This window comes from Betta splendens, chromosome 9 (assembly GCF_900634795.4).
Source record: "Betta splendens chromosome 9, fBetSpl5.4, whole genome shotgun sequence".
Classification (NCBI taxonomy): Eukaryota; Metazoa; Chordata; class Actinopteri; order Anabantiformes; family Osphronemidae; genus Betta; species Betta splendens.
Window position 1 is genome coordinate 20,213,298 of NC_040889.2, and position 13,083 is coordinate 20,226,380.

Consider the following 13,083-nt stretch of genomic DNA (forward strand, 5'->3'; position numbering starts at 1 on the left):
CACTTTTTTGTTTCTAAGCGGAGGAACATCACAGAAGCGTCCAATCTGCCAAATTAGGGGGCGTGTTGCTCACAGGAGCTGCTGTCATCAAGACGACTTAGGATTAGACTCCCCTCACATTTATCTGCCCCTGGGCATGTTTTATTCAGTGCCAGGCTGCCAGACAAAAGGAACAATACGCGCATTTTAGGATGCCCGTGGGAATGCGTGGGAACGGGGTCAGATTTAGGTCATTACAGCTCCAAACGCCAAGCAAAGACAAAGTAAACGTCTGCCATAATAAAAAGTGTGAACCGCGGCAGCTACAAGAAAGGACGACAAAAAGCGCTTGCACAGACTGTTTCACACTTCAGGGCTGAGACGCAAACTGCACGACTCCACATATTAAAACCTTCACGTTCTGCGCATTCATGGCACAATAAGAGCCTTTGTCCCCGGGTTGGTTTCATGCAGCGAGGAGACAGTTAATTTGATGCTGGCAGGCAAAGCTCCACTGTTGATTGGAGGCCGTTTGTAGAAGCGCTGCTGAACTTTTCACTAATGTTTCAACCAAACAATGCTTGTTGTCTGCGAGTGCAATGATGTCACTTCCAGAGCGCTTGTCACTCAGAGATTTACAGATAAGTCTCATGAGGTATGTGTCAGGGAGGTCGTCCCAGGGTGCATTTCCTTCCAAAAACACCCGTAAAACGCTTGTTAAATCCCAGAGGGACCCGTCGTAAGACGTCTGCATTTCATCCAGAACCAGCTATAGAAGGAAGGAGTTAGAAGAGCAGCTATGATGTTTCACAGTTTCACCAACTCAGCCAAACCATCACTTTTCCACTGGACCCGAATGCTCTGAATTTGATTTAAAGACCTCACTAAATGTTTAGAAAATGTGTAGACGTCACGAGAAGTGTGTGGCTTAGTCTGATAGCACCATCTGTTGGTGAAAGCACAGACCTGTCAATCAAACGTCTAAGGGGCCAAATGTCTTTTACACCATTCTCTATAAACAGCACAAACTAAATATTATCAGCATATAATATAAATGTAATTCGTTTATTTCTTTGGTGATTTAAAGCAGGAAAACAGTCTGCTCCGTTTAAAAAGTCACAAATATCCCAGGCATTCACATTCTAAAATACAAAGTTATAAATATAAATCGCTATTATGTGCACATTAATGCTGAAACACACACATTCACAGGCAGAGACAACGCTGCATTTTCCCTTTAAAAATGCTGGAGACCATTCACATGTACAAATAATTAGATAATGTTAAGGAACATCATTGCAGCCGATGGGGCCCTCCACATCTTTGGTCCGCTGTTGGCATTAGAAGTGTAAAAAGATGCATAAATCCACCGCAGACGACTGTCTATCATCCTTGATGCATCCTGGTTAAACAGTCCACGATCACGGCCGATCTCCCGTCAGACTCATAACATAAATATATCAATAGCGCTGCTCGGCCTGGTGACAGCATCCAATCATGTGTCAGTACAAACAAGGAAGAAAATAAAGAGCAGCTTGAAAATAAATTATATGTATCTCTGCTTAAACATCCGTTGCGTTCAAGTCTTTTTGAGTGTTCACAAAATACATTCTCTCAATGGCGGATTTCAAAGACCACAATAACAGAAAAGTTAAATGTGCAGAGGAGAAGCAGTATCAACAAAACACAAGCTACAGCAAAGACAGAGGAGGACGCGGCTCTGGTGCCATCTGTTTGATTTCTGTGAATAAGGGACACTTTGTAATTTTACATAGCACAGCTGGTGTAAATGTTTAGCACAACAGTCATGAATATATAACAAACAGCATTGTAATTATTGTAAACATGCTGTAACGACTAATTAGGTGTTATCTACACACATGGGCAGAGGATCCCATCACACGGCCCCTTGTTTCACTCTAATACAGATGACAGACATCGATTTTCATCAGTGGACAAAAGCTTTGCCGCTATCTACTCAGAACGATTTCTCTGGTTTAATGGAAAATTATAGTACAAAAAAAAAACTTTTTAAAAATAATCTCCATAGACATCTGTTTTTTAAACATATACTGACATAACATTAATGGCATCCAGTGAAAGTTGGAGCTGGTGAAAGGTGGTACTAGAATATAAAAACCTGCCACCACCAAGATCTCCAGCAGTTAAATGAGCGGTTTAGTGAAGTTTCCTGAAATTGTGTGCGATATGTACACGCGATCTGAGCATGTAGCAATATTATGAAGACATAATTCAGAATATACGTTGTGTCTAAGGGTTTATATGCTCTGCTAATGTGATGAGTCATTTGAGAAGGGAAACTTCCTGTTCTTTTGCGTAACATAAGTGGCAGAAGCTCAAACACAGCTGGTTTCGTGAAGAAGGAACACGCTGATTTTCAATAGCACAGCTAAGGCGTTAGGTGTTAAATCTGATAAGCTAATGACGGAAATGAATGTGAAAGGACTCTTTGCTTTTCCAGTAGCCAGCTGAAAGTTCTGTGTCCACGCTGCCAAGGTATAAAAATGCTGTTTTGATAAAAATTCAGGCAACAATATCTCCTTGAAAGACACTTCATAAGATTCCATCGTCATCCAAAAGGCAGTAAAACTGAAAGTTATCCTCCTGGTTTTCCTCCATGGGTTTTCTCTTGTGCTTTTCCTCCTTCCACTCAAGTGTCTTTCCACACGTGTTCTCATTTAGAGAAAGGGTTACGTTTCTTTCACTGCCTCATCTGCTTCTGTTCTGTTGGGTCTCTCCTAGTCCGGTACAGCTGATTGTGAAAACGAAGGGTCCCGTCCGGCCACGTCCTAAAGTTGTTGATGCTGTAATGATGATTGTGTTGATGCCTTCTCATGAATGACCTCTGGTAGCTCGAAGCTGCCGCACAGAAGAACATATTCAATCAAAAATCTTTGACCAGATTTCATGCAGGAGAGAAAAACTAATAAGAAAGAGCAACTTGCTGTACTTACGGTTCATGCAGGTGATTTTTGGGATGTCCCATCGTCCATCGCCACGACAACGGATTGTGGGGACGTGCCTCTGAATGAAGCCTCTCTGACACTGGTATCTCACCAGGGAGTTGATCTCATACCTCTCACGCTTCTTACCGAAGGTCTGCGCATTCTCCACCAGAGGAGGTTGACTACAAGCCACTGAGAAACAGAAGGAAAGACAGCAATGAGGAGAGTGGATAGAAAACATCCATCCAGTGTTTACTGAGCTGTCGCCGTACCTGTGCCCTTTTTACAAGTGAAGGTAAGGTGGTAGTTGCATGGAACGTCGTTCCACTGGCCATCTTCATGCCATATCATCACCACGCAATCCTCACCGGAGGTGAAGAAGCTGTCAGGTTGGTTGGGCCTCCAGTTTTCATATTGCTGCAAAAAGAGCAGAGTGTATGGATTAGAGGGTGTGAAAGGAAAACCCAATGAACATACATACATATGGATATTTATTTGTTTGTTCATAATACATAATAATAATCCATAATCCATAAGTATCTTGTTTCACCGAAGTCATTGCACTTTTTGTGCTGTTTTAGAAAATTTCCCTTTATTGTGATTCTAATTATTACCCACAAGAGGGTGCAGTGATGCTTCAAGAAGCCGCCTTAGTAGCTCAGTAGCTGCAGACTCATAACTCACAGGCTAATAAAACTATAAAGAAATATATAAAGAGGTTTTTCTGTGGTAAATCTTTTACTATATATATATATATATATATATATATATATATATATACTGATACTGTGGTATATTTGAAATGGTTCACGTCATGGCCTGTGATTGTGTGTTTTGTGATAATAGACAACCATAAGTGTTATGTCACGTCATCGCACAGTCTGCATACCAAGCATTACAAGACGACTACACACACAGGCCCATACTGTACATACATTTGTGCAGCATACACACAGCTGTGAAGCTGTGGGGCACTTAGCCTGGACCTCACGCTACCTGAGGTCTTTCAGCACATTCAAGGTTCAAACAGCTTCTTCAAAGCTGTGACCCCCAACTCCTCCAGTCATGGCCTGAGGCTCCGCTAGTCTGTGATTATGGTTCTCACACACACACACACACACACACACACACACACACACACACACACACACACACACACACACACACACATACACGCAGACTTCCTGCTCCGCTCGCTTTAGCTTAACAAATGGGCGACCATCAGGCATTCATCCTCCTCAAAATAAGCAAATCAAATCGCCCACAAACACACATTGAGAGATGCTTCAGACTGGGCCTTTAAGTTAATACACTCCTATTTTCTTCAAAGTAAATATTTGCCCACTGTTTGAAAGCGGTGTTGTTTATTATAAAGTTCAGTCAGCTGGGCATGACCACCCACCCAGAGCCCCTGGGCTGCCTCTATCTGTTGTTTTCTCTTTCTGCGGCTGGGACAGGTGCTGTCCATCTGTGTGTCCTCTGTCTGGTGGCCCTTCCCCTGCGTGGCTGCCTTTTGCCTGCGTGTGTGTGGGGGTTGCAGCGGGACCACACTGGACCTGCCCATTCTTGCCAAACTGCCCTCTTCCCAGCGTTACTCACACCCTCATCACCCGTCAATCTCTCAACGGAGCTCAGTAGGCAGCCTGTGCTTATCTTTCGACCCCCCCCCAGGCCGTCTTCTATGTTTTCCCTGTATGTTGTCTCGGAGGATTACCTTTGAAGTTAGGACATTTATCTGTACAACACATTGCATACAGTAATTAGCCACTTTCCTGTCTTAGGTAGGAAGCCTTTAACAGCTACAATCACCACCCTGAACACGGCATTTATCAACTGCTGTATGTGCATTTTTCTCCTTGACTTACTGTTAGTTGCCTTCGTCTCCTGCAGCTCTTTTCTCTTGTCTCTATTGTTTTTTCAATTTTTCAAAAAGTTGCTCAGTGTGGGATTTGTTTGTTCTATACACAGTTGTATAAAGTCTTAAACCTTACTTTGTAAAGTGTCTTCAGATGACGTTCGTCATATAAATAAAACTGAACAGACTTGAACCAAAGTTTGCTTTTACTTCAGCCCAGCCGCACCATATCTCTACGCCCACCAGGGTGACATGAGACAGAGGATACGTCATGAGAAAGTCACCACAGCCGGCGAAAGAACGACTCTGCCTGGACGACGGCACCTATCAGCAGCGTCACTTCCAAATATTTACTCTGTCTTTGTGCCATGTTTGTTGAGACAAAAGTACGCACCAAAGAAACTTAACTCACCATAGGAGTGCCGTCAGTCCAGCGGAAGTCGCTGTCAAACATCTTATCATTCAGGCCAATCCACTGATAGTCCTGTCCAAGACCTACCATGTAGGGTACAGTAAAACACAGGAGATTACATTCCTCAGTTGCCCCATTTATAGACTATGCACTTACAGGGATACTGAAGAGTTTGAATCCTTTCACGTATGTAGAACAAAATAAAAGGATGTGTACATAATGTTAATGTGCAGTACAAGTGCAGTCTTTAACTCACGGTTAACAAACTGTTGCTCCTCATGGGAAAGGATGCTGGTGAGGTGAGCGCCCTGTATGCGGCACTCTCTTTCTGCTGTGTCCCAGTTTCTTCTGTGGTGGAAGTACTTGTAGCAGTGGCCCTGGAACTTGTGCCAGCCATAGTCACATGTTTCAGTATCTGAGACAAAGAGGAAAAAAGCAGGCAGAGGATGAGACCTACAGTGTAGGACCAGATCAATAATCATCATCAACCTTAATAATCTGCTGCAGCTACTGTCAAACTGTTGTGCTCTAACTGTTGTAACTAATCTAGATGAAAAGAAATCTACATTATAGATTAGTTCAACACTATACGAGCGTCAGGGCAAAATCAGAAGAAACCTGGACTAAACGTCTGACATCACGTCCACACAGTCAGCTGAAGTTGTCTGAGGCTTGTTATAACTAAGCTTGAGGAGTTACTCCAGCTGTTATGACAACAGAAACACAACAGGCAGCATTTACAAAAGTGACTGCTGTGATAATAGTAAAGGCGGCGATCATGCCTGTGAAGGACTCAAGCTGTTCCCAGGGATTCTGCTGAGTGATTATTGCACATGACATACTAAACCCATACATCATTTACTCTATACGTCATATAAAGCCAAGTTAAGCTGAGTCTAGACTGTAGGGATTTACAGTATGCCTAGAAAGTACCACTTTAATTATTTTTTTATAATCCTCCAAAGCATAAAATATGTTGGAGGCACTGCCATCCAATTAACCGCACACTTACCTTCCTCACAATACAGCCCAGAGTAGCTTGGGAGGCACACGCATGTGAAGGAAGCCAGCCCATCAACACATGTGCCTCCGTTACGGCAAGGGTTCGACTGGCACTCGTCAACATCTGCACAAGAAGATGTATTAATAAAATGAGATAGAAAGATCACAACACCCATACAACCCCTAACCTACCTGTTTCACAGCGATCGCCACTGTAACCAGGAGCACACCTGCAAGCGCTTACACTTCCAACCTTGACACAAGTTCCTCCATTTTGACACATGTCCACTGTGCATGAATGGATTCCTATTGAGATGTTAAAAAACAGCTGTATTACAGAGGGATTCATTGTGATAACATAGTTTAATTTTTCAGTATTACAGTAAAACGTACCTGGAATTTCAACGGATTCCCCAATGATGGAGTGCCCCAAGTCCAGACCTATGTCTGGTAGGGTAGTGGTTTCCTTCTCTTTTATTGGTGAGACACTTATGTCATTGTTAAGCCTGTTTTCCTCTTCGGATAATGATTTTGACGTTGTGGCAACTGATGCAGCTAACAACGACTGGCTCTGACTTTGAGCTGGTAATACTGCTGTGAACTCTGTGGGAGTACTTGTAGGAACTGTGGTGTGAGAAGTAGCACCCTGTTCAGTTTTGTTAGCAGCTTTGCCTTTACCAGTGATATTGACACTAGAAGATGCCACCTTTGAAGCTTGGGTAGTGTCCTCCTTAAATACCTTCTGGACTGGATTGTTCTCAGTGCTGTTCTCAGTCTTAGTTCCATCCATCTTCCGTACTGTGGTAATACTTTCTTCTGAGCTGCTGCTGCTTTCTGAGCCGTTGCCAGTACCAGGGGATGATGATGAGGCTGCACTGGTCACATCTGATCCCGAAGGCATGACAGTGATGGCCGATGCAGGCACAGCTGGCTTGTTGGAGTCAGAAATACCTTCCCTTCTATTTATTGACTCTATAGGCTGACTTTCAAAAGTCTGAGAACGAAAAGATGCTGTAGTAACAGACAGTGTAACATCCCTCTGCGTATTTTCAGTTAATTTTGGAATTGATTCAAGATCAAAGTTATTCTGTCCCAGCATTGGATAATCTTCGTTCCCATTAACACTGTCTTTTGGTAAACGTGTTGTCATAGCATCTGTATCTGCAGATGGTTCATTCTTTCCAAACTCAACAGCCGGTTCAACTATTCCATCACGAGCGGAAGAAGATAAAATTTCAGCTAAAGGTGTTGAGTGTGTAATCTGGCTTGTTTGGTGACTTTCAAACACTAGGTGAGTTGTGGTCAGTAATACATCCTGGGGTGAAAGATCAGAGTCAGGGCGATGTGTTAGCGTGATCTCTGACTTGACTTGCTCAAATGATTCCTGCGAGGTTGTTGGATGTTGTACAGGGGTAACTGTTGTAACAAACTGGACCAAAACATCAGGCTGCAATGGAGCTGATGATGAAACGACATTTGACATGCTTGTTAGTTCAGAATCTTCTTCCATGATTTTATTGGTAACAGAGGAGGGGGAAGTAGTAGTCTGTCCACTTTTTACTGTCATCATTTCGGGTGAGGTTTTCTCTTGAGAAGTGTCTTGATCTGTTTTATTTGAATCAGAAGCCACTGATGGAGTCTCAGAGCTGATCAAGGAAGACGCAGTTGGTGAGAGAGAAGCTGTTTCATCTATAGGTGTACTGGAACTTGCTGCAGGTTTTCCCACTGAACTTGACAAAGTACTTGATTCTTGTACTTCATTGTCTCTGTCTTTACTAATCTCACCATCACGTGAAACATTCTTGCTTCCAGCAGCCTGGCTTGGTACTTCATCTCCTAGTGATGCGGGTGTTAATGCTTCAAATCCAGTGGAGTCACTGGATTTGACGTTCTCAGATTCCTCACTTGGAGTCACAGGAGTGGTTTCAGGTGAAGCAGTGTCTGTCTTTCCTGTTATGACTCTATCCTCACTGATCCTTGGTTCTTGGCTAAATGAAATCTCGTCTGTATGTTCTGTGTGGGGGCTAATAGGTTTTGTCTCAGTGCTAAGCAATGAAGAGACTGTGGCTGTTGAAGTTTTTTCGAATGCTGTTTCTTCATGTACAGTGGATGCTGAAGTTAATTCATAGTTTTCTTTTGTGCTTGACTTTGTGGAGACTGTATTAGCTGGAGTGGCCTGAAATGGTGTGACTGTCTCTTCACTTGATGTCCCCATACTAGACACATCTTCCACAGCTAATGGCTTTGAAGTAGATTTAGACAATGTTGAGGCTAAGATTTCCTGTGTAAATTCTGGGGTAGGGGTGAGAAGGTTTAGACTATCAGTTCCTGAACCCTCTGTTTCTTCTTTTATCACCAGCTTTTGTGTCCCTGTAATTGCTGTGACAGCTCCAGCCTCCTCTGTATGGATGGTTGAGTAAAATGAAGAGGAAGGTCGTATAGAGGTAGAATCTGCATCAAGTATAATATTATCTTTGCTGATGTGCTCAGGAGTGTGGCTGCCTTTGCTCATACTTTCTGTAACTGCAGAAAGCAACTTCTCTTCACTTTTTGCATAATCTGTGAACATAATGGATGTACTTTTTGATGATTTAGATGCGTGCAGGATCATAGTGGGTGTTTGATCTGTTTGGTCACTCTTGGCTTGGCTACTACTATGAGTAATGATCACGACCTGTTGATCTGTAATATTGTGGTAAAAAATCGATGGAATGGGGGTTGATATTGATGTGAATCCATCTTGCTCTTGATCACCGCTGGACCTTGTTGTGGAGAAGTCAAGCTTAGTGGGATCCCGAATTGAGGCTCCAAATGTAAGCGGGGGCACAATTGTATAGGATGTGCTGGATACAGGCGAGACAGTTGTTTTCGATGTAATGCGGATTTCAGTCCCTGGACTAATTTTAGCCTCCTGTGAAGCAACTTGCTCAGATGTTGGTCTGACTGATGCAACAGTTTCAATGCTAGTTGTTTGTGTGATTGGATCAGTGGATTGATTTGCTTTTTGGTGATCTGGGCTTTCCTCTGTGACAGGAACAGTACTGTATACTAAAGCAGTTTGTTTTGTAGTTGCAAGATCAGTAAACTTCACAGGGGAACTTGTAACTCCGAACAATGTGGTTGACCCATCAAAAAATTCAGTCTCTGAAATGTCATCATCACCTGAGTCATCAGTGAAGGCCCCACTTCCTTGGTCAGAACTATGACTCTCTGTACTTTTTGTATGGGGAGTTAGGGCTGAAGACGTGAATTTCGCTGTAGGCTGTGTGCTGGTTTGCGGTGAGAATGCAGGACTTGAGGCTTTAGATGAGATGCTATTCTTACTTGTTTCAGTCTCATCTGTTACAACAATAGATTTAGATTGGACTGTTGTTTCAATTTCTAACTCTGTACCAGATCCTTCTGAACTTAATTCCATATCATCCTCGGAGGAGCCAGACATGTCTAGGTCAGTGAAGGGAGACGTTTTAATTGAGGTAAAGGATGTGACACTGGGAATCGCAATGGGTTGAGAGGTTTGAAGTATATAAGGACTTGCTGTAACAGTTGTTTCTTCTGCAAATATACTTTTTGTTCCCTCGGGTGAAAGAGCTCTCATTGTCTCAGCACTGTAAAAAGATGATGGCGCAGAAGTGGAGCTTCCAATCTTCTCAGCGCCAGTGACAGTGGAGAACAAATCAAGGGACAACGTTGGGATTCCAGTCCCAGTCGAAGCCTCTGTTCTTGTGACTGAGGAGACACTGCTTTGTCCAGTTAAATTCTCTGTGGTGAAATTCACACGAGTGGCACCTGAACCTTCTGTGTCAGCGGGAACAGTTGCAGTTTGGTCTTTTAGTGTTGATCCACTGATGGAGGGAACAGATTCAACAAGAAAGGTGGAGCTTCCAATGTCTTCAGAGCCAGTGACAGTAGAGAATGAGACAGGGGACAATGTCTGGGACACTGTTTTTGGACTTGCCACTGACACACCAAAGGGTGACGACACTGAGGGTTTCCCAGTCTGTGAAGTCTCCTCAGACGTTTCAACCTTTTCTGCCTCAGGTGAAGGTGCTGTTGTTGTCTTAGCACTGTACAGAGAAGATGTAACTGTGCCAGCAAACAACTCAGTAAATGTTCCTGAGGTTTCATCACCTGGGCCTTCTTCTGCAAGTGGAGTATGAATAGAGCTGGCCTCAGTCTTTCCAGTGAGTGAAGTTGCTGAGGGTCTGTCTGTCTGACCTGTCACAGCACTGTCTTGATCCACAACTAGCAGTGTGGTTGGCTTCTCTGTGCTGAACAGCGAAGAACCAGAGGAAACAGTTGGCTTTGAAGAACCACTTGTTGCAGGTTCATGGGTCCCAGTCCCAGTCGGAGCCTCTGTTTTTGTGATTAAGGAGACACTGCTTTGTCCGGTTAAAATCTCTGTGGTGAAATCCACACCAGTGGCACCAGAACCTTCTGTGTCAGCGGGAACAGTTGCAGATTGGTCTTTTAGTGTTGATCCACTGATGGAGGGAACAGATTCAACAAGAAAGGTGGAGCTTCCAATGTCTTCAGAGCCAGTGACAGTAGAGAATGAGACTGGGGACGATGTCTGGGACACTGTTTTTGGACTTGCCACTGACACACCAGAGGGTGACGACACTGAGGGTTTCCCAGTCTGTGAAGTCTCCTCAGACGTTTCAACCTTTTCTGCTTCAGGTGAAGGTGCTGTTGTTGTCTTAGCACTGTACAGAGAAGATGTAACTGTGCCAGTAAACATTTCAGTAAATGTTCCTGAGGTTTCGTCACCTGAGCCTTCTTCTGCAAGTGGAGTATGAATAGAGCTGGCCTCAGTCCTTCCAGTGAGTGAAGTTGCTGAGGGTCTGTCTGTCTGACCTGTCATAGCACTGTCTGATCCACAACTGGCAGTGTAGTTGGCTTCTCTGTGCTGAACAGCGAAGAACCAGAGGAAACAGTTGGCTTTGAAGAACCACTTGTTGCAGGTTCATGGGTTCCAGTCCCAGTCGGAGCCTCTGTTCTTGTGACTGAGGAGACACTGCTTTGTCCAGTTAACATTCTGTGGTGAAATCCACACTAGTGGCACCTGAACCTTCTGTGTCAGCGGGAACAGTTGCAGATTGGTCTATTAGTGTTGATCCACTGATGGAGGGAACAGATTCAACAAGAAAGGTGGAGCTTCCAATGTCTTCAGAGCCAGTGACAGTAGAGAATGAGACTGGGGACGATGTCTGGGACACTGTTTTTGGACTTGCCACTGACACACCAGAGGGTGACGACACTGAGGGTTTCCCAGTCTGTGAAGTCTCCTCAGATTTCAACCTTTTCTGCCTCAGGTGAAGGTGCTGTTGTTGTTAGCACTGTACAGAGAAGATGTAACTGTGCCAGTAAACATTTCAGTAAATGTTCCTGAGGTTTCGTCACCTGAGCCTTCTTCTGCAAGTGGAGTATGAATAGAGCTGGCCTCAGTCTTTCCAGTGAGTGAAGTTGCTGAGGGTCTGTCTGTCTGACCTGTCATAGCACTGTCTTGATCCACAACTGGCAGTGTAGTTGGCTTCTCTGTGCTGAACAGCGAAGAACCAGAGGAAACAGTTGGCTTTGAAGAACCACTTGTTGCAGGTTCATGGGTTCCAGCCCAGTCGGAGCCTCTGTTCTTGTGACTGAGGAGACACTGCTTGTCCAGTTAACATCTCTGTGGTGAAATCCACACTAGTGGCACCTGAACCTTCTGTGTCAGCGGGAACAGTTGCAGATTGGTCTATTAGTGTTGATCCACTGATGGAGGGAACAGATTCAACAAGAAAGGTGGAGCTTCCAATGTCTTCAGAGCCAGTGACAGTAGAGAATGAGACTGGGGACGATGTCTGGGACACTGTTTTTGGACTTGCCACTGACACACCAGAGGGTGACGACACTGAGGGTTTCCCAGTCTGTGAAGTCTCCTCAGACGTTTCAACCTTTTCTGCCTCAGGTGAAGGTGCTGTTGTTGTCTTAGCACTGTACAGAGAAGATGTAACTGTGCCAGTAAACATTTCAGTAAATGTTCCTGAGGTTTCGTCACCTGAGCCTTCTTCTGCAAGTGGAGTATGAATAGAGCTGGCCTCAGTCTTTCCAGTGAGTGAAGTTGCTGAGGGTCTGTCTGTCTGACCTGTCATAGCACTGTCTTGATCCACAACTGGCAGTGTAGTTGGCTTCTCTGTGCTGAACAGCGAAGAACCAGAGGAAACAGTTGGCTTTGAAGAACCACTTGTTGCAGGTTCATGGGTTCCAGTCCCAGTCGGAGCCTCTGTTCTTGTGACTGAGGAGACACTGCTTTGTCCAGTTAACATCTCTGTGGTGAAATCCACACTAGTGGCACCTGAACCTTCTGTGTCAGCGGGAACAGTTGCAGATTGGTCTATTAGTGTTGATCCACTGATGGAGGGAACAGATTCAACAAGAAAGGTGGAGCTTCCAATGTCTTCAGAGCCAGTGACAGTAGAGAATGAGACTGGGGACGATGTCTGGGACACTGTTTTTGGACTTGCCACTGACACACCAGAGGGTGACGACACTGCGGGTTTCCCAGTCTGTGAAGTCTCCTCAGACGTTTCAACCTTTTCTGCCTCAGGTGAAGGTGCTGTTGTTGTCTTAGCAGTGTACAGAGAAGATGCAACTGTGCCAGTAAACATTTCAGTAAATGTTCCTGAGGTTTCGTCACCTGAGCCTTCTTCCTCAAGTGGAGTATGAATAGAGCTGGCCTCAGTCTTTCCAGTGAGTGAAGTTGCTGAGGGTCTGTCTGACCTGTCATAGCACTGTCTTGATCCACAACTGGCAGTGTAGTTGGCTTCTCTGTGCTGAACAGCGAAGAACCAGAGGAAAAAGTTGGCTTTGAAGAACCACTTGTTGCA

General features: G+C 44.4%; 1 protein-coding gene across 1 annotated transcript; it reads right to left on the reverse strand.

Annotated features, from left to right (window-relative positions):
- Positions 1-1,023: 1,023 nt before the first annotated feature.
- vcana (versican a) lies at positions 1,024-10,835 on the reverse strand. The gene is made up of 8 exons (XM_055511767.1): positions 6,608-10,835; positions 6,407-6,520; positions 6,225-6,338; positions 5,469-5,627; positions 5,213-5,295; positions 3,218-3,362; positions 2,955-3,137; positions 1,024-2,859 (listed from the first exon to the last, which is right to left on the reverse strand). Exons 1-8 carry the CDS (start codon positions 9,810-9,812, stop codon positions 2,702-2,704), a joined length of 4,161 nt encoding a protein of 1,386 aa, XP_055367742.1. The 5' UTR covers positions 9,813-10,835; the 3' UTR covers positions 1,024-2,701.
- Between the last annotated feature and the right edge of the window lie 2,248 nt (positions 10,836-13,083).